This window comes from Chanos chanos, chromosome 7 (genome assembly GCF_902362185.1).
Source record: "Chanos chanos chromosome 7, fChaCha1.1, whole genome shotgun sequence".
Classification (NCBI taxonomy): Eukaryota; Metazoa; Chordata; class Actinopteri; order Gonorynchiformes; family Chanidae; genus Chanos; species Chanos chanos.
The window spans coordinates 17,345,913-17,373,314 of NC_044501.1; the positions used below are offsets into that span (position 1 = coordinate 17,345,913).

A 27,402-nucleotide genomic window follows, 5' to 3' on the forward strand; every position below is an offset into this window, starting at 1 on the left:
AGAGAAGCAAAGTAAAGCAAAGCAAGTGGAGAGGAAAGTGTTCGATAGAGGCAAACGCTCTCGGGGAAGCTCCAAGAGTTGTCTAATAATTTCGAATGAAAGCACTCCATTTATTTTTTGCCAAAACTACAGAGGAATAGAGTGGAGTTGAATGGTATAACAGCTGTTAAGGTTTGTTTTTTTTTGTTTTTGTTTTTTTGTTTTTTCTAGCGTGTGTGCCATACTCCTATTGGATGGGAAGAGACAGATCAGGGAAGGCGGGAATATCACATTGTAAATAGCCTGTCAGATCAGACAGTTTAGCCAGTTAAGTTATTTTACTCCTATGATGTGGTTACAGTGAAGATGTTGTCTATTTTATACTTAACTATGCACATTCCATCTCAGAATCACTATATGCAAATTCAGTTATATATATATATATGTGTGTGTGTGTGTGTGTGTGTGTGTGTACATGATTATATGCATGTATCTATTGTATATACATCTATGTATATGTATTTAATGTTTTTGGTCAGATAATTGGTGCTGGTTGTACTTCAGTGTGCCACGTCAGTGAATATTATGACACTTGTCTGTCTAGTTTACTGCTTTCTTTAGGAACTGTGTAGTCCTTTCTGGGGTTTTCTTTCTAAAAATATAATATCCTGAAAATAGGTTTTGTCAGTGTTTTTTTTTTTTTTTTCTCCCCCTGTCATCTCATGAGTTTGTGCAGTAGGTGCCTTAAAGCTGTTTTTAATGGGAAAATATGTACATCAGTATAAGATATACTCACTGTAACTGTAAATATGTGATGTTGATATAGTGTGATGTCAGGGCATTCAGATCTCTTTCTCTCTCTCTCTCTCTCTCTCTCTCTCTCTCTCTCTCTCTGAACGTCACTGTATTCAGTGCAGGTGAAGAAGGTCTTTCTAAAAGTGTGTTGTTGTAATGATATGTGTGACAAATGTGTATGTAAGACAGAATAGTTTGGGGCGTGTGCATTTGTACAAAACATCCAACCAACATCGGAACCACCACAGAAACAACAACTAGCTGATTATACTCACTGATCAGCAAACTGAAATGGGATAGATCCTAAGGTATCGCTACTTGGTTGAGAAAATACTAGCATTCTAGCATTTTGATTACAGCACAAAGAGTGATACAAAAGAAATTTCACGTATTGCTTCTGCGTAACTGTTAGCTGTTGTTGTGAGAAACCCCACCAAAGCACCAGGGCTTTGTGCCTCACCCCCCCCCCCCCCCCCCCCAAAAAATAACACAGAAATGATTAAGGGAACAAGGTTAAGCAAACAGAAAGCTAACCCAACATCAAAGCTGCTTCTCACTTTCTTCACCCATCCATCTCCACAACCGCATTTGAATTTTTCTGGGCCTTACTGGACCTTTTTGGTTTTTCCAAATATTTTATAACACTCCAAGCATTGTACTCCACACTAAGATGGTGCCTTAATGCAAATTCGCTGTCTCCATGACTATTCCATTTTACCATTGTCTCTGTATTTGAGGGTTAGGAGAATGAAGTGAAGAAGTCAGTGATGTTATAGAGAAAATGATGGATGTTTAAGATCAGTTAAACAAATAAAAACTTTGGCTATTCTTTACAAAGATTTTTACCTCCGTGAGAATGTCCTTTCTTTAAATTCGTATATTCCTGTGAAGTATAACGAGTCAAATATATGAAGGTACTGATGGTATGCGGTTTGAATTCTATCTATATCCTGCTGAAAAGTCTTGGAGTTGGAAGAACAAATTCATATCCAAAGTGTTTTATTCGTGACATTTAAATGATATCACGTGAAATGTAATGTGAAGTCTGGTTGCTGTAATGCCTGTGAGGGCGTCTCTCTGGAAAGCGTCATTTGTACGTCAGTTTATTTTCCCTGCATGTTTTTATATATTTTGTTTTTTCATTAAATATCAATATGGAAATTTCCTCATGTCTAATAGTGTTTACTTGCCATAGTCACAACTTCATTTTTTTTTTTTTTTTTTTAAGTCAATACATTTGTGGGTAACTTGGATGGTTTTTCAATCTAACACTTCGATTTTTACTTTGTTGTGTTTTTCATCAAAAACTCTGATTTGCTGTAACAGCCTAAAATACACTGAAAACTACATTCATTTACCCTACCATTAGTGGCGGTGGGTGCATTGAGAGTGATAAAAAGAACACGAAGACCTGTTCCTTGCCAGTTTAGGATTGATGGTTTTATTCTTTCTCACAGCAGGAAGGACACTGTAGTAACTTTTACTGTTGGTCTTTAAGACAGATAATACAAGTACTTTTTCGCTTGGTCAGCCCATTGAACAATCATGTGTTGGTATACGTAATGGATTTCAAAATGTAAACAAATTAGACACTGCTCAATACTAAAATAACATTGGAAAATTTCCCCTGGAAAGTTTATTGACAAGAAGGCAGTTGTCAAAATGAGCCTAACTGTCAATGTGGGTGAACTTCACTTTTAAGACCTCAACCCAGTTTCAAACACACACACATCAGATAAATTATCTCTGTTATGGCACAAAATGCCCATCTTCAATTTCTGACAATTGCTGAATCATTTCTGGCCAATTTAAAACCCAGAAATCTATATTTGAAAGTGATTGGCTCTGAATATGCCTATAGTATTTAGGAAAAAAATCACAGATAAAAAAAAATGGGCTTTAACATTTGGTTGTCAAGAGAGTTTTTATCAGTCTAATTGCCATCAAAAAGACAGGTGGAGAGGGATTAAGTCAAGAGAGCTAAGAGAGTTAGAGGAGAAAAGAATGAAGAGCTAATTAAAAATAGATTGACAACTTTTTAGCACTTCCATATATTGCAAAATTGTTGGAACCTGCATTGTAGAGCAAATAAAGAAAAAAAAAAAGTAGACAAAGACTGGAAAACAGATGACAAGAGGTGATGAAAAATGAGTGCAGAAATGAGGCAAAAGGGAGAATTTATTCCTCTGTTCATTTATTTGTCACCTACCGTGAAGCAAGTGGAAACCTCCCTACAACTAACTCTATTGAGCATGCGTGGGTCAGTGTATCCACTTTTACACAGCTAGACTGTTATAACTCCAGTCAATTTTAGTTCCAAGTTGGCTCCTCACCCTTGTCTTGTAACACTCAACCTCTTCCCAGTAGAGAAAGGGAGGGATAGAGAGCAAGGAAGAAAAGAACAATTTTCAAGGTAGTGAACTTGTCATGCTTTCTTTAGCATCAGAGCTCCTCCGACACCTCACGGCTCGTTAGTATCCGTCAGTCAAGAAGGGTTCCGCTGAGAAAAGCCAAAGTCGATCAATGCTACACACACGCACACACACACTCACACTCCAAACACTACCACACACCCCTAAATGAGCAAGCGGCATCTGCAGAGGATGACGTGCTTTCCTCGAGGGGTCTACAAGGATCCCGAACGAGGAAAAACAGGCGAGAGCTGATGTTTATGATGACCTTAACCGCTAGTTGAAATGTGTCGTTTGATCCCGACTCTCTCGTCCTTCGGGCGTCGTCCCTCGTTTATTTCATTTACTCTTCGTTCTCTCGTTTAACTTGAAGCGTATTAAAGCTAATCTGAGAATGGAAAGCTCGTAGAGTGGGTTCACTCATTTCATTACAGCTCCATTATGAGGCAAAAGGCTCCCATTTGGGAACTTGATAGTTCATCAAGACGTTATCGGTGACCTCTGGAATGTTCTGCTTGATGGTTTGGTTGCGAGGGAGTTTCGCTTAGGGGGCCGTCGACCCTGTCCTTCACCTCCTGTAGGATGGCTGCAAAACCCCCACTTTAAATACGTCAAATCCTTCAACGGTTGAATGCACACCTGTTTCAATGGCCCATCCCAAACCTCAAACATACGTGCCTCCGTCTCCTACCATCAATTTACTACTTTCAAACTTACCAATTATGCATACGTCGGTTGTTCTTCCTATACGTGCTTATTTACTCGGTTGACGGTCTGCATATTTTTATTTCCAAATGTAGACCTACCCATCCCTCTCTCACACAAACATGAGGCAAACGTCTGCCTTTACACACCCCGTCATTTACTGAGAGGAGCTCCTTGTTCTTCCTTCTCTGGCGTCTATTCTCATACCAAACATCCCACCATTTCCTTGACTGCTCCTTCTTCTGGCTCTTAAGGATTGTGCTGTTGTCTCTGCTACAGAGAACACGCATTGTAGTTATGTCTGGGTGGGACATTTTTAAGGATCTTGGGTGAGCCTTTTGTACCGAGGAACATCCTTTATAGGGATTTGTCTAGTTGTAAGTATGTACTTATGAAAGCTATGTGAATTCATCTCAACTGTCATGCGCATGTTCTTCACAGTTAACTTGTAACATCCTGAGAATCACATGGTTTTCAAGGCAAGTCTGTGTATGTGTGTGTGTGTGTGTGTGTGTGTGTGTCTGCATGTCTATATCTCTCTTTTCATTAACTCAGTGCACCATGAGCCAGTGAGAATTTGTATTGTTGTCTCAGAATGCATATTGAGAAGACAGTATTGAAAATCAAACTGCCATTCCCTTAAACTACTTTACAAATAAAAATATCTTTCTGATGTAAACCTTAAACCCTACATCCTAACTAACACTCCCCCTACCTTCACACACACACACACACACACACACACACACACACACACACATACATACACACACTCAGTGACCTTACACAGCTGACTACAGTGCCAACCATACGTTCATGCCAGGTGTTTGGGTTGGCAGCAAGGAGAAAGAGTTTCCCATGCCCTAAATCCCATACTCAGTCTCTGGTTACCCCATCGTGACAGACGTTTCGTTCCTATTAGCTTAGTGCTAAATCTAAGGCAAAGAGCCAACAACTCAACAACCAAGGCTGCCGGAGTGACATTTCTTTTTAGGGTTGCCTTTTGTGGCTGTATACAAAGCCGTTGTTACGCTTCATAAAGCTGTATGCAGCCTGCCATAAAAATGACTAATGAGTCGTGTAAATGAGACTAAAAGAGCAACAACAATTATTCCATCTCATGTACAAGTGTTTTCTTTTGTCAAATTCTGACAGTGGGGCTTATAGAAACTGTGCTGATTATGATAAATTGTCTCTTTATGTCTCTCAAATGTTTCTCTATGCAAGAATTGTCAGCGCAAAGGGTGGTGTTAACAGTGTATTATTTCACTCTATAGGTGTATAACATGAATGAGTTTTTTGCACTTGTTTTCAGTTGTTTCAGTTGTTTACTTATTTGCATGTGTTTTATAGAGGAACTGTCTGTGCTGAGGTAAGGTCACACTTGCAAAGCAATTTGAACTGACTAATGACTTCTGCTCTGTTATCACCTTAACGTTTTGGAATTCTTACAATTGTTCCCATAGGAACTCAAAAGCCTCCCTTTTCTGTGATCTTTGTGGTCTTTGGAAACAATTTGGCAGACCAGCATTTCTGAGAATGAAATAAACCAGACAAACAGTATGTTACACATATACACACATGCATTGGATTAAATCATCCTTATTGGATGGGACTGTCATAAATGGGTGTAAATCACGCTGATGGAGCGCGCTCTCTTTCTCTCTCTCTCTCTCTCTCTCTCTCTCTCTCTCTCTCTCTCTCTCTCTCTCTCTCTCTGTCTCTCTCTCTCTCTCTCTCTCTCTCTCTCACTCACTCACTCACTCACTCACTCACTCACTCATTCAATGTTTTTGCATTCCAAAATGCCCCGTCATCGGATATATGGTTACTCTGGAAACCAGTGAGCCAATCAAGTGAAGCATTCCAGATGGAGAATTCCAAACAACCACGCAGAGGGTAGAGGCACTGTTGAGCACTGAAACACACACACACACATGTGTATACACATACACGCACACATTCATCTCCTCTGCACAGCATTATTGCCGCTGTAGTCGACAGGGATTCATTAGGGCTGCCAATTGCTCCTAGCTCGTTAAGACAAGCAATTAGTGGCTAATTGAGATTGCCAAAGCGTAAATAAACTCCAGGTTCATGCTAGCTGCTTCAATTTCCCCTTAGACAGATCTAAATCTTGACCAATTTGCTAAAATTTCATTTAACTCTTCATTTGTTTTTCCCTCTCAAGTGTTCCAGTGATAGAGATCTCCACTCACAATCTTAGGACATTTTATGGGTCACTAACTAAACCAGCTTAATTATGTCAGAAAATAAATAAAATGTAATCAAGTTCTTTGAAATACTCAAATTGTCAACTGTCATTTTCATAGCTACTCATAGAGGCACATCCACAGATTTATACACAAACTTTTGGTGGGAAAGAGAGAGAGAGAGAGAGAGAGAGAGCGAGAGAGAGAGAGAGAGGGGGGGGGGGCTAAAGAATACTAATGCTGTTTTCAAATGTTTACATTTTCAGTTGTGTGTAAAACCAAAGATAAATGATTGGTTATGATAAGTGATTGGTTTGCAGTAAAAATCTTGGCTAGTCACTTAACAGCTTATTTATTTGGCAAAAGATTTAAACATTATGAAGGCCTAAGGACTTTTACAGTTATGCATATATTGAATTTGTTATACAAGACTATGGCTTTTTAATGACATTCACTCTGAGAAACATTGTGTTAGAAAAATGTAATTATACATTCCAAATCTAAGCTGAGAAATATTTACATATACTTCCAAAACAAAAAAAAATCTGGCCTTCCTGTACTCTGTGCTGGAAGAAAAATGAATTGTTTGATATTTCTGTTCTAGTCTGTAGAACTCTGATGGGCTTTGGCAAGGCCTTACAAACATAATAACAACTCAGTCAGAACCTTCTCTACCATGGCTTTCATCCATCCGTAAACACCCACCACCTCCCCCCCCCCCCCCCCCCCTCCGCCCATACCCCCGCTACACCAGTCACCTGCCTACCCCGTGACTGCCAACTGCTTGCCCTTCTCACTCCTCTCTTCTCTCTTCCATCCCAAACTTTCCATCCCCCCATTCCCCCAGACACTGTACCCTCCCCATTCCCTGGCTAGGGTTACCTTTTCTTCAGGCTTGAGTCCCCACCCCACCGTCCGAGCCCCCACCCGACCGGCTCCTATGATAGAGTGGCCCGGATATGACCGATTTACTCTGGGCCTGTTATGTTGCTGACCGCTGGCATGCGCTGGGGTGTAATGCTAACATTTCATACTGGATTTAAATTTGGTCATAACAATCACTTCATCAAATGAGCACAAAGGCTTGGCGCGCGCGTGTGCGCGCGTGTGTGTGTGTGTGTGGGTGGAGGTCACAGGGCTTGAAGATGAAGAAAAGTGAAGTTGTGTTTCCAGTCATTGCAAACTGCTAGTAACACATCTCAACCTTGAAAATAAACTGACTACAACATGGTCCATTTACTCTGACCCCAGGAAATCAAACAGGTTAGCCACAAAGCTGGCTGGGTGGTAAAGCACCTACAACACACGTCTCTGTGTGTGTGTGTGTGTGTGTGTGTGTGTGTGTGTGTGTGTGTGTGTGTGTGTGTGTGAGAGAGAGAGAGAGAGAGCGCAGAGAGAGAGAGAGAGCAAAGGTCACACTTGCCGTTGAACCATAGCGCAGAACATCACCATAGTAACTAAGGTCTTTAAATCATCATCTCTGCACCTCAGCACTGAGGACTTTAAAAAAAGGTTTAAAAAAGTTTGGTTTAAAAAAAAAAAAAAAACACCAAAAGAGAGTCAAGTCAGAAACTAGTAAAATGATTTTCATTCAAATTTTATATTGCTACAGTACAAATTCTGATAAATATTTTGGCATACTCTGAAATAGCTTCACTCCAGTTTCTGTATCCAGGGCCGTACATCTCAACACCATCTCTGTGTTGCTATATTAACTCAACCTTTGGCGAGAGGAGCATTTGGTTCAGTTGTCTGGCCTGCGTTGGCCATGCTTGATATTTGGGAATGTATCATCCCAAATGAGAGGTAGCGAGGTTACTCTCATTAAAATTACACAGGCAAGGTTGTGTTATATTTTTGGTGATATCTACTGGGGGGCTTGGAGCGTTGTTGTTTTGAACTGTTCATTCAGTGTGTGTGTGTGTGTGTGTGTGTGTGTGTGTGTGTGTGTGTGTGTGTGTGTGTGTGTTAATGGAAATGTTTTCTCTCTGTCCAGATGCTTAGGCATACTGACAGTGCCTTGGCTCTGGTTAAGGCTTAGCCTCAGGCTAGCGCGGCATTTTAGCATGAGGCCAGAGCTGACCTGCTACTCACCCTCTCTCTGTTATACACACCACAGCTCACCTGTTGAAGATATGTCAACAACCAATGAATGACACATACATGCTCCTCTCTCTGTCTTTCTATCTATCTCTCTCACACACCCACATGCATACATATACAGACACAGGACATACACACACACACACACACACATATATATTGAACTGTAGCCTATGCTTTTCACTCTTTTCTCCCTCTTTAAGCACATTTCTGGGTACAGCTCAGCACAGATTGGAACTAGGAAATTCTTTGGGTTTAAGGCAGGCTTGGTCGTGAGCTGCTGACCACTGACGGTTCCCCTCTGGTTACGTGACTCTGTGCTGAGAAGTTCTCTGGTTGAGGGATACAGTCAGAGGCTTACACAAGCATTCAGTCTCATAATGGCATGTCTGGCATCACGACTCCACGCAATTATCTGTCTGGCTCACCCTCGTGTATGCCACACACACACACACACACACACACACACACACACACGCACGCACACACACGCACACATACACATGCACACACACACACACACACACACACACACACACACACACAGGAGCTGACATAGGCTAGTGGTGCTCTTTGATGTACAGTGCAGTGTACAACAGCTAAAGAAACTAAAGTATAAGCATGTTAATATGAGAAGTTATATTAGGACTTTGATTTTGTGTTCGGTGGAGGGATTGTGTACTGACCTGAACTCCAGCAGAAATAAGAAATTAATGAACATGCACTTAAGTCTCTCAAATGCTTTATTTTTTCTCTTTACCTCTGCCTCTCCCTCCCTCTCTCACTCTCTCTCTCTCTCTCTTGCTTTCTCGGTAAATCTTAAATAGTATACACACACACACAGAGTGTGATTAAGAGGATTCATCAGGCTGTAGCAGGGGTTGGGTGGTGTGTGAAAGGCAGGCTACATGCACTCATACACTACACACTGAGACACAATGAGCACTGCAGCTCTTCAATTATGAAACAAAGAATGCTGTGCACCAATTAAGATCCATTTACTGCAAGTGTGTGAGTGTGTGTGTGTGTGTGTGTGTGTGTGTGTGTGTGTGTGGAGCATGTCTCTGCCACTTTGACATGTAAAAGAATGAGAAGAGAGCTGGGAACATTTTTAATTGAAATCTTGATGAAAAGATGAATTAGCAACAGCGTGGTTTTCTTTGATGCTGCAAGGAGCGGTGTGCACAAGCGTTGTTGTCATTGTCAATGTTAACTCTTATTGCTTTATGGAAACCAACCCCCAACACACACACACACACACACACACGCACACACACACACTTAAAAGTACATCAGTTTTCTGTGATCCATTTCTTTGTCAGTGAGTCATTTCTGTGTGTAAGAGGAAAAGTTCATAATGCAGGCAGCTTATGATTTAGGTTGTCTTTGAGTTGGAAAAGGAGATCCACATTATCGTAAGGAGCTTTAAAAATGTTTCACATACCTATCAATTTTTCCCTTTTCCTTGCATCTTTTAATCTCTCTCTCTCTCCCTCTCTTTCTCTCTCTCTCTCTCTCTTCTCTCTCTCTCTCTCCCTCTCTTTCTCTCTTTCTCTCTCTCTCTCTCTCTCCCTCTCACTCTCTCTCTCTCTCTCTCTCTCTCTCTCTCTCACTCTCTCACTCTCTCTCTCTCTCTCTCTCTCTCTCTCTCTCGGTTTTCTTAATAATCAGACCATCCACTGAGAGTGTCTCTGCACACACAGTGAAAGTTTCATGGGATGGCTTTGAGATGAAAGCTAATCTGTAACATTAAAACAGGCTTCACCTGTCAGGTAAATATTAAAACATGTATGAATGGGTTGCTGTTTCGTGTATGTCTATGGGTGTTTTCTGTCCCTGTATTTCTCTTCCTTTCTCTCTATCTCTTTTCCCTTTATTTTTACCCGTCTGTCTTTGTCATTTAATGATATGTTTTGTATAAATATGTATGATTTGTATCAGTGAATCAGTAAGTTCTCTCCTGTTTGGCAAAGCAAGAATTAATTGACAAGAAAGGCACAGACAAACAAACACCACACTATTAATGGCATGCTCTCACACACACCCCCCCACACACACACCCGCACACCCACACATGGAGGACAGATAGACTCACATATATATATATATACGCAAACACAGCACAAACATCCTCCATGTAGTGCCTTAATCATTCCTATTACCATGGCAACTCCAATCAGTAATCACCCCTGTCTAACCCCTCCCTATTATTTCTCTGCCATGACTGTTTCTACTTCTCCTTCAATACACACACACACACACACACACACACACACACACACACACACACCTGGTTTGCTTAGCTCTTAGGGATTGCTCTGTTGGCCATTCAGATGGGTTTAGTCCTATGTGAGCTGACATCAAAGCACTCTCATCCACTTAATGCTGGCATTGTGCTGCTTCTACAAAGCTCGCAAGGAAATAAAGATTCAAGCTGCATTATACAGGCTGCATAAGAATGCAGTGTGTGTGTGTGTGTGTGTGTGTGTGTGTGGGTGTGTGTGCGTGTGTGTGTGTGTGTGTGTGTGTGTGTGTGTGTGTGTCAGTGTGTGTGTGTTTATAATTTTTTCACACCCTTTCCTTCCTGTTGAGGGAGGAGCCTAAGCAGCATGCTGTGGTTAGCTGTGTGTGCATGGTGTGTTTGTTAAGTGATTAACACAGTAGCAGCAGTTATAATAAAGCTACAAACAACTACGCCCAGTCATTTGCTCTGATTTCTTTCTCCCCATTACCCTCACCGTCTCTAATTTATCCTCTTAATAAAACATGTTCTGTAAGAATATTAACCAAAGGTTTGACTCAGTCTTTCGCTGAGGAAGTTAACTGACACATTCTCCTTGCATTACTTCATTGTTATCTTGGCTGTATCCTGATAACAAACAATAGACATACCAATTCACTGATAGAATCTGCACAGTTATTTGACTGGAAAAACACACAGGCCATTTATAATGCTCTGTCAATTGATCTCTTATGTTTAACGACTCACTCTTATTGGACTATTGATGGCAATTCATTTCTTTATGGACCACCATTGATTGATCGAAACACAGTCAAAACCATGTATTTATTTTGAGCCTCCATATCATATAACTCTATGAAATTAATGTATAAGAGGTTATCATATCACAGAGATGATGGTGTTGATACTCCGATATTGAGTAGTATGTTATGTGTCTAATGATCTATTTGATACCTTTATATGATTTCATATAACCAGTCTCACTCCTTCCCATCAGCTCATTTACATATTAGACATATGATCTTATCAAAGGCTCACAACAGTGGCATAATAATGGTAAAAAGTCTCACACACACACGCAGACGCACACACACACACACACACACACACCATATTCAATATCCTGTAAGACCAATTATGAAAGTGTGCCTTACCAAGGGCCTGTTGGAAGAATTTAATAGAAGAAGAATATAATATGTCATTCCGACAGGAGATATCGCATCTAAATACGCATTATTGCTGTCCATATAGCAATAACAAAATCAGATTAGCTCTGCATTGTCCAGGCTGTGTGTGGGAATGCTGGGAATGATTACAGTCACGTTAGGAGTGTGTGGTGCATGTAAAGGACAGAGGTGTTGACAGAGATGGGCTTACAGACATCTCTCCTGGAGAAACACCTTAGAGGTTGCTCTGTGCAGATCTGTTTTGGGAATGAGTCCTATGCTAATGTATGCTCATGAGAGGACATATAGTATTTTAAATGAGAACATGGCCACTTTAAGCTTCATATGAATGGGATTAGGTAGCTGTTGCCACGGCAACCAGATGCTGTCAATCAATATGGGAACTGGTCCTTAATTGGAGGTGGTTAATTACCTCATCTGGGCCAAGTGGTCTAGCGCTTGTCAGAGGTAAATCAAATGCAAGTAGCCCTAAATCCTCAGTTCCTGGATCTCCTCCATAGACACAGGCATGCTTACGCCCACACACACACACACACACACACACACACACTTTCTCTCTCTCTCTCTCATTCTCTATTTATAGACCCGTATCAGGTCACCTTGAATATAATCTATAATCAGTCGAACATACACAACAGTCTGTAAATACTTCCTGATGTATAATGAAGGACACACATCATATGGCCAAAGACACACACATACGCACTCACACACACACACACACACACACACACACACACACAGCTGACTTTGTCAGTTGACAGGTTTATAGTACACATCAGCCTTTACCTTACACAACTTCATGTTTATTTACATTTTCATTTTTTTTTGAGAGAGAATGGAAGTCTTGAAAGTGACTACAGACTTTCATCTGCTACAACACACATACCTCTTCTTATCTCTTCTCCCTTCAAGAGCACCCCCTCCCCCAAAAAAAAAAAAATACACACTATCTGTCCTCTGAAGGATGAGCACTCCATTCTTCCTCTCATTTCTGTTTCTTTTTTTTGCCTTGACCTTTGTTGACCAGTTATCTCCCTCATTCACAGGAAATGGGACAATGACAAACTGATCGTGTGAAACAATGTTGTTTGCTGAGTGGACCTGTTGAGTGGACCATTGCTCATTAACACACACTTGTCTGACCTTGTTATCTGCTGACGCTTTGTTAAGGGCAGATCTTGAACTGGGAAGTTAAAAAAAAATGCGGTGTGTACAAAGGGTGTGGTGATGAGTTTGCTCATTTCCTTTTCGTTCTTAACCCAGCTCCCGTGTGTATTTCAACCCCACAGTTGCGAAGGAAAACACACACACACACACACACACACACACACACAGCTTTTCTAATTCAAAACAGGCTAAACACTAATTTAATGTTTTCAATGTTGATGGCAGAAGACTTCTATATATGGGCATAGTTTCCTGTAAACTTCATATACAAGAAATGGATATGGAATTGTCCCTATCACTTTTTCAATAATATAATTTTTGTCCTGTGACCAATGCTAAATATAGTGACTACATAAGCCAAGAGAACAAACACAGTATACGTGTCTACGACCATGCTGAATCAAAGCTGTAGCTGTCTCCTACTCTCTGAGTAAAGCAGACATGTTGCTGATTTAGCCCATGGATTAGTAACACTCTTCTTTTCTGTCATCATAATTTGTCACTGGCAGTCATTGTAGTGCTTTATTTGCTCCTATATTGCATTTTTAAATAAGTTTCTCCACAGACCTATAAAAGAGAACACTTCTGAGTTTTAGTTAATGTGACAATACATTAAGACTGTGTTACACTGTGTCCCACTGTGTTTGGGAGTGAAGTAAAACTAATCTGAAGAAAGACTGTACACCATTCTCCCTGGAACATACTGGAACATTCTGTTTAATCACAGTAAGCTGACAAGTGAATGTCATGGTTAGAACCATCGAAGTGGGTAGTGAAAGCGTCCGAAAGTGACACACCCTACACCCATCCACCACCCCCCCCCCACACACACACACTCACACACACAAACACACACATTTTATATATATTTCAGAAAAGCATAGCTCAGGTACAAATTCATGACAAACATACACAATGACTGACTCAGTAATTCCAGTAGGGTGTGGGATCGCTCCTTTTTCATATCAGGTTCTTAAGCATTGTCATTTTGGGTAAAAAAAATAAATAAATAACCCGAGCAATGGAAAAGAGGTGTAGATGTGAGAAAGAAGAAATGAAACCAACATTTAAATCATTGTTATTTAGAGTATGGGGTGACATAGGGTCAGTGGACTCATATGATACTCCACTCACTCTCAATGCCAAGTCTAAAATGAATGAAACAGTCTGCCAATATGCAAGTCTGCACAGAACTGAAAACTATCAGACACTAAAGTAATCACACACTGGAGACTTTATCATGAATACTGACATCATTTTAAAAGATGTCGTTGAGATCAACACAGTCAAACTTGAATAATAAAACTTTTCATGGTATTGCAGGTATTTTGAGTATCTATCTGCTTTTATAAAATTGTTCCCAACATTCATTATGTAGGCAACACTTTTTTAAAAGATACTGTTTATACGTGATGAAATATTGTAATTACTGTATACTACTATACATACAACAAACACAATATTGCTATATTACCATTATGGTATGTAATCCAGTATTAACAGGAAGTGGTATGACACTGAACTGAGGAAATATGATTTTGAATGGAGTGAAATGGGAGCTACTGTTTTGGTGGTTTCCCATCTGGAATGTACAGAGAAAATAAAGTTCACTCCCTGCCTTATGAATTACAGATGGAGATAAAGACTGCCTGCTTTGTTATGATGAAATCTAGCAGTGTGTGAGGTCGTGCATGTTTGTAATTAAAAAAAACAAAACAAAACAAAAAATAAACCAAACAAAACAAGCAAAAGGAAAGCAAAAACAAAAATCCTTTAACGCTTTTCGTAGTAACTGCCAGCATGCAGCATGCGCTGTATGACAAAAGGGAGATGAAATCCGGTGTGTGTGTGTGTGTGTGTGTGTGTGTCTGTGTATGTGTGTGTGTTAGGGAGAGAGAGAGAGAGAGAGAGAGAGAGAGAGAGAGAGAGAGAGAGAGAGAGAGTGTCCTGTGGGAAAGGTAGATTAGAAGATTGGTTGATAATAATTACCTTACAGCCTGCATTAGCAGTGGGTGGGCTGGAAGTCTCTGGAGATAGGGCATGCATATTTTTGGACATGAAACGAGCTTCGATAGCCAAGATCTATCCTTTAGCTCAGGAGGGACAGCCAGTCATCAGCTGTGCTGATGGAATGAGTCTGACTGTCCTCTCTCTCTCTATCTCTGTGTGTGTGTGTGTGTGTGTGTGTGTGTGTGTGTGTGTGCATGTGTAAGTGGGAGAGAGTGAAATGGACAAAGAGCAAGGCAGAGAGAGAGAGAGAGAGAGAGAGAGAGTTTATACATGAATTTCTGTGTGTACCTGAGCAGCATTGTAGTGTTTATGTGTGTGTACATGGTTGGTGGGGACTGAACATGTACGGATTCACAACATTACTGCTGCTCACTGAGGTCATTTTGAGGTTGTGTGGTCTTATCTCAGTGAATGAAAGAAGGCCACCTTGGCAAGTTTATAAAATCATACCATAAGAACACACTCACAGTTTATCTCTGCTCTATCCTAATGGGTCTGGATTATGAGACAGCTGCAGCAGGACAGAAAACACAAAAAAACGACTCCAACAGAAAAGAAAGTGTGGAAGGAGAGAGCAGTATTTAAAGTGAATAGGGTATTGCTGAGAGAAAGAGAGAGAGCGACAGAGAGTTATCTGATGTGTTCCTAATCTTTTACAGAGATAGCAGTCTCTTCATTGTGTATCTTTAATGTTGACAGTGCAATCTTCACAGGGATGAAATTAAATCTGTTTTTCATCACCATTCAATCTCCTCTTTGACCACAGATCAAGGAATAATTCTGTTATTTAATCTAACTTTCTCAGTAAATTTTGAGATAAAGTTGTTTATAACAAGGAGAGTAGACATTTGTTTTCACAGATAAGGATCGCCACATAGAAACTAGTGACTATGTGTGTGCGCATGTGAGTGTGTACAAACGGTTTGTGTGTGTATGTGTTGTGTTACTGATGGGGTGGCTAGAGCAGCATTACCTGACAAATAACAGACACCAGAACAGACAGGACGTGATCTCGTAGTGCCTGAAACAAGACAACTGCTCCTCTAACGGAGGATGTGAGAGATCAAGTGAGAGAAGTCAAGTGAGAGATGTATGATACCTCTCAAGACACAGATGAGACTCTGTAAACACACACACACACACACACACACACACACACAGACCCAGACACCCCCTCCACATAACCACAGGGGTGTGGGGATTCTTAGACAGAGGCAGACAAACAGCCCCAGGACACACATGTAGTCATGAAGCCGGACTGGGCTTTCAACCAATCACCATGTCCTGCTACCCAGACTGCCTAAGGCGATTGGTTGAGCATGAGATGACTGACAGGCTCTCTGAGAGTGACATGACAGAGGCAACAATGTGTTGTAGAGACATGTTTGAACCATGACACACGAGAGACTTCGGGCACATGACACTGTACACGACCTTGCATCACAGCGCGTGAAGGTTATCAGGATCACCAGCCCGCGTGGAGGACATCATGGGCTATATACCGTAGATTAAAACGTACCAAACGTACTACAGCTATAGACAAAGCAGTTACAAAGTAGACTAAAATTAGCGCAAAAATCATGAGAGTCCGTCGGAGAATGTCATTTTCAAATGCTGATTAAAAACTTTTCATCTAAATTATTACGAAGTGGCCCTACTGACATAGTATCACCCAATAGGTATAACTGCATATGCTGAGCGTCCTAAGTGCGTTAACCCTTAGCATGGGTTATCAGTGGTCAAACTCCAAGAACGTCCTTATGAAATTCCTTTCATTGATTTTTCTAACCATGTCGAAAGGAGAGTTTATGGGAACTAGTGGAGGCAAATAATGTAATGTCTTGAGAAATGTACTGTAAACGCTTATCCCACAAAACGGACGGTAGAAGGGCTGGTTCAAAAACATTTCTCAGTGAAGTATTTTCGGCGCACGAGGAAGCCGCTGTGTTATTAAAAAAACCTCGTTGCCTGTACTTAGCACAGCAGATTGTAGAGAAGCATTTTGGGCCGGGCTGGGTGGGTTCTGTTCTGTGGCCGTGTCCGCGAGCAGGACAACGTTACAGTCTAGGGCTTGAATAGGCTGGGAAACGCACCTCATCGCCCTCGCCCGAGTTCTAGAAGTACTTTGTATGTTTAAATTCATAACGTGTATGCCCTGTTCTTTGTTTCTTTGATGTAGTTAGTCAGGCTACTCACAGTGTGAGAAGGAGTAAAATATAAAAGGTTAAATTCTGGGAAGCGCGGTAATCATGAAACCACAGGCAAGGCAGCGTGTGGTTTTGGACGAGCATGGCATCTCTCTCTCTCTCTCTCTCTCTCTCTCTCTCGCAGTCTTACACACACATACACACGCATGCACAGCATCAACCAAAATGCCTCCCGCTATTTGCGCGTGATGCGTCTCTAAAATTCGGGCATCGTCAACTACAACATTTAAACACGCTTCAACATTGTAACCCGTTACTCGCTTCAAATTGATGGAAGCCACGAGAATGTTTACACATAACAACTTCTTCTCTCTTCTGTCTCGATTGGAGTTTGAATTACTTTATTTATTGGTCATTTTCCATGTATAGCAGTCTAGTTCAGTTACTTTTACTCCTCGTGGACATCCGGTAACCTGGGAAAACAAGTTGCATTGTCCAGTTTGCTTGTTCAGTGCGCTTGCTGATTGTGTTTTTTGTTATCCATTGTAACTTAATTAATAGACATCCATTTCAAGGAGCCTTCTAAGTAAAGGACTCTTTAAACAAGCAATACGAGAATTTTATTGTTAGACTCAACGCCAATACATTACAGACCAGTGTATCTAATTCTGAAGTGCGCTAATTTAAAATACATTTGTTACATTTGTATACAGTACTCTGCTCTGCGCTGCTCTCTCTCTCTCTCTCTCTCGCTCTGTGTGTGTGTGTGTGTGTGTGTGTGTGTGTGTGTGTGTCCACACGCGCGTGCGTAACTTAGAGAGAGTGTGTGTGCAGGGCTACTCTCTAATCAGCGAGCTAGAGGAGGCGGGCCAAGACGCTCAGTGTAATGCGATAGCTGCTCCGCTCTGAAATGCTATTACACGCACACGCTCGCTCCCTCTCTCACACACACACACATGCACTGCTCTGGTGCAGCTTGGGGACAAGGTTCTGCAGACAGAGACTGACGGAGAGCGATGCTAGACTCAGCAAGTAAACTGAGCGGTCATACTGGTACGCTTGCATCCGACACGAACTAAGGCCATATAAAGTTTTACTCTCGGACGGAACTTGGCATTTCAGTTGTCTGTGTAGACGACTATCAGAAAAAAGGAGCAAGTCCGAGAAACAGGAGTGATAGGGACGGGAGCATTGCCGTTTGACTTGGATATTACGGAGATTCGCTACTCAAGCTATCTCCGTGGAACAAACTAATCCATTTGGAGACTGAAGGTGGACATGGAGCGAAATAGCATGGACATGTTTTTGGTTTTGCTCCCACGGAATATGTTTTAACTATTTTCGTCTTGAGGGGAGACAACTGAATGTTTTAAGTGGGGTTTACATTACGCTATGACTTCTGTATCACTTTTCATTGCTTGATAGCTTACTTCTAATGTGGCCACGACTTTTGTTCTTCGGTCAAATTTAAGATTAAGGAGGACGGTTAGTAAAAATATACAGCCTTGTGTAGAATTGTAGCGGACGAGCTTGTGTTTAATCAAGGAACAGATTCTTTGAACTCTGCGTGGAGCGTGACAGCAGCAAACACATCTTCAAGACCCCAAAGGTGTCAGCACGTTTGGAGAGATGGATATCTGTTCATTGCTGTACGGAGTTGTGCTAGCGTTTTGTTATACGCTCAGTGTCAGCGGAGAAGACGGTAAGTTTTTTATAAAGTCCACTTTGGATAAGTCTTATTCAAACTAAATTTGCACTTAAGGGTCCATTCAAAGTTTGCCCTTCAGTCTTTGAAATCTAGCATTTCTTTCAAGTAGATATCGGAAGGTTCAAAATCCTCCTCCATGCGACAAGTTGTTTCAGATTACAGATTTTTATTTTTCGAATAACAGTTTTCGAGCGCAACACCTGTTCCAGATCAGTGACTTTCACGCATATCTCGTCAGCACTGACCGACCACGTCCTACGCATTCACTGGAATATTATTCATTAGCTAGTTATCTCATACCCTGGGAATTTTCTCCCAGGACGCACGGTAACCCTTGGTGAGGTGAGGTAGTGCGCCCCAGGAATGTTTCTTAAATATGTTTCAAGAATAAAATTACTAGCTTTTAATCAGTTATCACACAGTTGAATTTAAGTCTGAACGTAGACAATTAAATTGTCCACACGTTTCTCAGAGAGAGGACAGAAATAAGAGCGACGAAGACGGCGCCTACCATCTTTTGTCTGTAGTAATAAAAATACTGTTTCTAAAGGACTATGGTATGGGTGTATTATGCCCGCGCGCATGTGTGTGTGTGTGTGTGTGTGTGAGAGAGAGAGAGAGAGAGAGAGAGAGAGAGAGAGAATTGTTTTTAAACTGAAAATTATTAGGTGTCTAGAACAAATAAGCACGTTGAGATCGAGTGAAATCGAGGCTCAGTCCGTGAAGACAGCATTTTAGTTTCTTCAGAATAGTTGGCACGACCTCCCAAATACTGTAACGCCATGGAGACTTCTGAGTGTTAATTGTTGATTATTAATTTTGATAAATGTACCAGACGAAGGAAAAGTTCGAGAGAAACTTCACATTAGTGAGTGTCAGTGGTCATTCACTGTAATTGCGAAGAAAAGGAAAACAGCTATTATTGTTATTATTAATATTATTATTATTATTATTATTATTATTATTACTGATTTTCTAACAAGTTAACAGCGCTGTGCCGTCCAATGTCAAGGACAATCCGAACATGCATTTATCACCAATCAGTCCGCAATTACTTGAGAAGTACACGTCTTTGTTGACCTTGCTCTTAATGCGACTTGTCTTCGCTTAGTATTGATTGTGACGGGGAGTTACGAAGGGGAAAAACGCACACAACGTCCGCCGTGTAGCCTGTTCTGTCAGCGCCTAAAAGCCAGCTCCGGTCTGGATAAAGTGACCGGACTTTAGCCCCCGGTTTCTCACATTCTCAGCCCGCGCCGCACCTCGAGCTTGTCTCCGGGCGAGCTGAAGTTGCTTTGAAAGCGTAATTACATTGAGTGTTTTACGCTTTGCGCCGGAATAGCCGAACAATAGCTCATTAGAAACTATGAAATGATCAAGGTGATTAGCCGCGACCATAAAGCCATTTTTTCGCCGTGGAGACAGATTTATTTAAATGCTGTCGCAGCAGCAAAATTCACAAGCAGTGTTTGCGCCAAAGTGGCAAAGGTACCTTGTTGACAATATCTACTTCTTTTGCTACTGCAAAAATGGAAGTGGAAGTTGTTGTTTTTTCGCTCTTACTTTAACAGTGCATGTGTAAGCCCCTACGCAGTTGATGACTAATATTCTGACAGAGTGTACTCTTTCTCGCGTTCTCATTTTAGTTTCGTAACAATAAAATAAAACATCACCTTAAGTCCAAGGTTTAAAGGAACCTGAAAATGTCAACAAATTATCGCATATGTGCACCGTTTACTAACAACCACAGATAAGTCTGATGATGTCTATCTTACAAGACCAAGATTTACAAATAGTTAATATTGTTCTAACTGTAACAGTGATGGAGGCAGCGCTGCACGTCTGACCTGCCTCGTGCTATCTAACTTACTGTCGTACCGCGATCACATATAACGGGTAACAGCTGAGTACACTCCTCTATTTTTTTGTTTCCCTGCCTGGAGCACTCCTGGCGAGAGAGAACCCGATTTTGTCTGATTTGGGTCCAGAACTTTTATTGTGTGGACCAGATTTTTCGTGACTGGTCATGTCAAAGATGTGTGGTATGGTCATGTCATTGATGGAAAGGGCTAAATTGGCTCAGTTTGTTATGGCTCTGCTGGAAAGCAGAGGCTGATTCAGTGACCAGGATGAGAGACAGATGTGGATCATTGGCTGCTCTCCTGAAGCTTAGATCAATAGCCAAAGAACCTTGTGTTCTATCCCCTATTTCAGTACCAGACAAGGGGTAGAAACGAGGAAGAGGAGTGTTTGAAGTGAATAGGTGTAGGAGAGGGATATGAGGCGGACATGAGGAAAATCCCCCAAATTACCCAAGACACCTATTCTCTCTCTCTCTCTCTCTCTCTCTCTCTCTCTCTCTCTCTCTCACACACACACACACACACACACACACACACACACGCGCACATATTCCCTTTTATTTCTGAGTTTTTCTGTAACCCATACATGACAAATACATAGAGGCAGTGGCTGAACTTGTTCAGCGTATTTATTTCAGGGGATTTTTAAGGAAAACAAAAAGCATAACAGCTAATCAGTTCAAGCCACATGCTTGAGAGGAGTTGTGAAAACAAGGTCAGAAATTTGAGGTCAGAAAAACGACTGGCTTAGTCCCACACAATATCAATGCTGGCCAGTGTGAAATTCCCTGAATACATCTATCAGGGTAAAATTAAAAATAAGCCAGTCATAAATAATGCAGGACTTTCCTCTAACTCTGCAGCTCTGTTTTGAAGAGTTCATGAAGTTTGTGTGTATGCACGCATGCATATATGTGTAAGAGAAAGAAGAATGATATGATTGAGAGAGGCAGAGAGAGGGGGGGGGGGGGGGGGGGGAAGAGAGAAACTGGTTGTTGATCTCTGATTACAGTGGGGCAGAAATATGACCATATAGGCAGTCAGGAAAGTGTCATTCAGAATCAAAGCACATTACCACACCAGTAGTTTGCAGTAGAAGCAAACTCTTACAGTTTTAGTTTATTCAGAGAGATTCGTACATATGCTACTTTTTGTAACCACTCATTAAGTATAGGAAACCTACCCAGCTGTAAACTGTCTCAGTTTCAGAATGGGTGCTCAAATCACATCACCTGTTTATCCAAACCAGTTCCAGTTATTTGCTGGATGACTGACAGTTTTATCGACTTGCTTTCCCTCTGTCAGCGTGCCTTCCAACCAAACTGAGCTAAGCGATTCATGTAACCTGTGAGACTATGAAAGACTTTTTGGAAAATTCCATTTAGCATGTCTAGCATCCAGGTTTAGCTCAACTGAAAAAAGGTACTGACAGCAGAAATGTTACTTGTTAGCCTCCTTTGAAGGAAACTGCCCATGGCCATAAAAAAAAAGACCAAAAAAAAATGTTTTCAAATAGAAACAATGTACTGTTGATTTTCAAAAGAGCAACTGTATTGTTAGATTAGCAAGAGAAGGAGACAACAAAGCTAAATGACATTTTGAGAGGTAAGCACACTGCCTAGAGGCTATTGTTATTATGTTGTTTGAGCTTGGGCAGAAACATAAGTGAAATGGACTACAGCTCTCAGTTCAGTAAAGACAGTTGTCGTTTAAATGTAACATTTGTACGAAGGTATTTCAAGCAGTACAACAAAAATGAACAGAGTTGTGAAAATGGAAATGCTAAACACCAGATTTTTTCACCAGGGATAGGGAGAGAGACAGAGAGGGGTATACCTTTAAGCTTGTCCTCAGCTTTGTAAGGATGAATGGATGAACGCTGATTCCCTCACCGCGGGTGATAGCACTTTTTAATTAAGGTGTGAGAGGGAGGGGAGGATAAAGAGAGAGAGAGAGAATGATGGAGATTTATCATGGCCGCTCCACATGCCTGCAACTTATCGCCACAGTGACGCCTCAACCCAGTGATAATTCTGTTAATAGAAATTAGCCTAGTACCAACAGTGAGGCACTCTCATGCTCTCTCTCTCTGTCTCTCTCTCTCACACACACACGCACACACCACAATTCGAGCATATATTGAAATGTGAGAGCCTCCATTCTCTTAACCAAAAATATTTGCTTGTTTTACCTGAGCTGTATTTTTCAAAAATACCCTTCCTCAATTAGATTCAATGAGTCACCACACACACACACACACACACACACACATACACACACACAGACACAGACACACACACTCTGTCTCGGGGTCTAAATGCTGTTCTCAGACTGTCTTTAGCCCTTCTCTCCCTCTTGTCATCATACATGAAAGGCAAGCTTTGTTAAAAAAAAAAGTGTCGAGCTTGCAGGATTCTCCCCAATGGCTTCATCTCTAGGCATTCTCTGATATTCAAGCTCAAAAAGAGAGAGAGAGAGGGGGGGGGGGGGGGGGTGTAGAGCTGCAGAGTAGATAGGACCAATGTGAAGATAAAGAGATAGGTATCTCCCCTTTTGTGTCGCTATAATTTGTTTTCATTTCATTTGGTGGGAGACAGGTACCATCGAATGGATAGATAGATGGACAGTGAAAAGAAAGCAAAGTAGGATTTTTCCTCATAAGCATTTGTAGGTGTATGTGTGCGTGACTTTGTAAGTGTGTGTGCGCGCGCGTGTGTGTGTGTGTGTGTGTGTGTGTGCGTGCGTGCGTGTGTGTGTGCTAGCGTACGAGTGTGGTTGGCGTTCGGGATTTGGCTGGTACATTAAACGCCACCTTTTCCTAAGTGTGCCTTTTAAAAGACATAATAGCTTTGGAAATGTCAGCACTTGAAAGACCATTACGTTTGAACATAAACGCCTACCCCCTACCCTCATCCAATACTCACACACACAGACACACACACACACACACACATACCCAAACACTCTCTCTCTCTGTCTCTCTCATACACATACACGCACACACCCACACCTACACCCCCATAAACATACACTTATATACTCTCTCCCTCTCTCTCTCTCTCTCACACACACACACACACACATTTGTACACACCCTTTACCCTTCAAAACCTTACACATCAAGGGGCACGACTCACCAGCTGCATGTTGTATTGGGCTTCTTGCTTAGTGTGTGCATGGAAAGCCTATGAGGAACAATTCAGCAAGTCTGCTGTTATAAGCTTTAAAGAGGTCCAGATTCATCCTTAGATTCCGAGACTGCTCACGTTTTACTGGAAAAACAAGAGCAACAAGCAACCTGGTTTAGGTCCATTTTCAGGAAATGCTCATTGCTATATCTGTCTTGTAGTCCCTCTCGTTAGTCTGTTACACTTAAGACATAAACACTAGTGTTTTTATTGGAATATGTTTTCAAGAGACAGAGATGACTGAGCGAGTGCTTCATCAAAAAGAAAAAAACAACTCTCCTACTCTAAACAGTTATGGACAGGTTCTTCTAACGGACTATGTATGGCTTTAAAGGACAGTGTCTCTCTAAATTATCTAAGAACCCCCCCCCCCACACACACACACACACAAAAAAAAAAAGGGGGGGGGGGGGGGTTCAACACAAAATTAATGGCGGCATTTGCTCAGTTGTTTTTTTTTTTCTCTGCAAGCTGGTGTCAGACCCAAAACTGTCAATCAAGCATTACACTTCCTCTGAACATTCTATTCCCATCACCCCCTGCTGTAGCGCTTTGTGGTGCATATGTGGTGCTCCACAAAACTGTGTTTGTGTTTCATGATGGGGTTTTTTTGATGATGGTTTACAGGTTTCTTGTAAACTCTTCAACTAAATATGTAAAATTATGTTGCAAACCTCCACATTTGTACAGTCTTAAGATTTTTTCTAAAGAAAAAAAACCCAAAATAGTTAATCACACAACTCATTTTTGTCTTGACTAGACATCAATTCAAGAGAGGGAAGGAATAAGAAAGAAATTGCAGTGTTCATGGTGGAAAAGTATTTTAGTCTCCTAATCTGGATTCCATTTACAATAATAATCAACCAAAAGAGCCTGTGTCTGTGTGAGGGTTCAAAACTCAAAGGGTTATTATTTGGAATAGCATTAGCTCTAGCGTATGCATTGCGCGTGTTTACAAGAGATAACAGGGAGGGGCTTAGAAAATCGGCTACTCGGGAACGGAACAAGAATGAAGCTTTTGTGATGCTAGATCCCCAATACAGCTTTGGAATGACCTCTGCACCATAGACACACGGTCTGCATGTCACTTCCTGTCTGAGCTTTGAAGGCATGCTATTGGTTAAGCATTATTCCTGGGAGAGAAATAGCAAAATATCACAAAGAGGAATGACAAAACATCTTCATGATTGCAGACTGCAGTAATAACTACATCGTTCAGAATATTGAAATTCAGTAAGGTTTTCAAATGGTCGAGAAGGACTGTCATTCTCTTTAGTATTTATTTGTATTTCATTAATTTTGTATCCTAATTTATTCTGGCTTCCTGAAATAGATTTAAAAGTTAAGACGTTTAAAGAAAGAGGAAAATAATATAATGATGAATTTTCTACATGTCCCTGCACCTCCCCCCCCCCCCCTCCCCTCCCCCCTCTCCCCCCCTCTCTCTCTCTCTCAGGGGCAGATGTATGTGGGGGGCAGCTGGATGCCAGCGATGCAGGGTACATTACATCTCCGGGATACCCACTGGAGTATCCACCCCACCAGAGCTGCCAGTGGGTGATCACTGCTCCAGAACCTTCTCAACGCATCGTACTCAACTTCAACCCCCACTTTGAACTGGAAAGACTGGACTGCAGGTGGGCAAGAACAACGAACCTGAGACTGTTTTTAGAGAGAGAGAGAGAGAGAGAGAGAGAGAGAGTTTCAATTTCGAGATAAACCTTCAAACTGTCTAGTCATTGCTTCCTGCAGAATCAAGGATCTCTTACAGGTGACTGTGGTTTCAAATGTTCAGACCATCATGCGCTTGCATATATTCAACAACGGAGAAAGACAGGGAAAATGAAGAGAGCTGTGCAAGGTTCAGAGGAAGAGAAAGAGTAGGAGATAAGGAGAAAATTATCAGGATGGGAAAGAAGAGAAGAGGAGGTAGGCAGAGGTCAGAAGGAGAGCAGTGAGGGAAAACGAGATGGAGGACGTGTAGGTAAAGGAGTACAGTCAGCACTTGGGGGGGGGGGGGCGTGAAAAGGCAAAGGAACCGGGCAGCATTGAATTCTAAAGGAGGGGTGACTGAATCATTGTTTGATTTAGAAGAAGAGATGGAGGAAGTGAAATGAGGGAGAGACAGGAGAAGTATAAGAGGGTTCAGAGTGGAGCTGAAGGACAGAATAGCCTCCACTGGCTGATTTTTCTGGAAGGCTTTGTCTCTTGGCTCCTATTGAGCTATAAGATTAATTGGATTCTTCCAGAATCTGGTCTTTTAATCAGACCAGTTTTCTTGTGATCATTGCTACTATCAATGCCTCTCTCTTCAGTGTGAACTGAGAGAACTGAGTGAACTAAATGTGAATAATAACTATGAATAAAGCTGATGCTTTGCACAGGTTTGGGATTAAAGACAAGCGAGGTTCATATCACTGGTGATAAGTGTCATGGATTGGAATGTAAATCTTAGGGTAGTGCCCATAAGGCGATCACAGAGTTTATAGTACAGTCCCTGATTGACAGACCAGCAGCAAGAGGCTTCGTTTTGTGGAGTATCTTCATTCTACTTCCCAGAAGTTTTAAGAGGCTGTTTTTTTTCCCCTTGTAACATTTCACATATCTCTCCGTGTTATCCTAATGATAAAGAAATATGACTGATGGAGGCAATTCTTGCATAATGCTTAACGGGACCTGGAGCAGGGGGGTCTATGGTCAGACAGAGGTTAAAGTCTTGATTAGCTGGTCATGGCTTGACACTGAAGTGCAGAGCTGTCATTTGGACAGAGCTTTGCAATATTCTGACTTCCCTGCTCTCTCTCTCTCTCTCTCTCTCTCTCTCTCTCACACACACTCTTTCTCTCTCTCCATTCTTCTCTCCCTCTGTCTCTCCCTCTTTCTCTCTCTCTTTTGTTCGCTGCTAGTGTGAAAGGGCTGTTTTCTAGTGGTGCTCTTCGTTTGTGATGTGTGTTTTACGTACCAGATTTATGCCCGTTCTCTTTCACACCCACACACACCCTCGTGAACTATACAGGGGTGTGAAAGCTATAGCCCTCCCTCACCGCGTTCCCACTTTCTCTCTAAAAAGATACACATCCACGGAGATAGTAGCTTCAGTTATACACACACGCACACGCACACACACACACACACACACACACACACATATATATATATGGACCTATTTAAGAAGGAATAGCCCACAGAGCTTCAATATTTATTTATTTATAGAGGTGAACGAACAGGGCCTCTTACGCATTAACACTCAGGGCCGTTTCACTGAGTTTCTGTGGAGGTTATATCCTCAGGCGAGATAGACTGGAGTACGAGAGAGAAAACAAAAAGGAGGCAAACTCAGCCCAATGGTCCATCTCCTCGCTTTTATGACTCAAATGGATAGTTGGGGGGTGGGGGGGGGGGGGGGGGGGGTTTCGTCTTGTAGCTAGGCAGCTGTACAGCTCTCCTCTCCCCCCTCACACAGAGAGCTTCATGTGATTGGACTGTCTTGTTCTTGTGCTGTACTGTGATTTGAAAGCACCCTCTGAGAGAAGGTGTTTGGGGTTACTGAAAGGTAACAAACCAGTAGAGCATTTCAGTGTAACCCAAAAATCAGCTAGAACTGGTATTGTTTTTGTGGCAATGGATACCACTCATTAGATTTCGATGCTTGAATTGGCTAACGGCAGTGAATAGGATCAGA

The 27,402-nt window shown here is 41.6% G+C and overlaps 1 protein-coding gene across 1 annotated transcript in view; it reads left to right on the plus strand.

Annotated features, from left to right (window-relative positions):
* The first annotated feature begins 18,582 nt into the window (after positions 1–18,582).
* Positions 18,583–27,402, plus strand: part of nrp2a (neuropilin 2a) — a 59,385-nt gene continuing 50,565 nt past the window's right edge. Inside the window, exons 1-2 of the mRNA XM_030779774.1 lie at positions 18,583–18,664; positions 25,177–25,357. Coding sequence (XP_030635634.1) covers positions 18,592–18,664; positions 25,177–25,357 — 254 coding nt within the window. The 5' untranslated portion in view covers positions 18,583–18,591. The remainder of the gene's footprint in view (positions 18,665–25,176; positions 25,358–27,402) is intronic.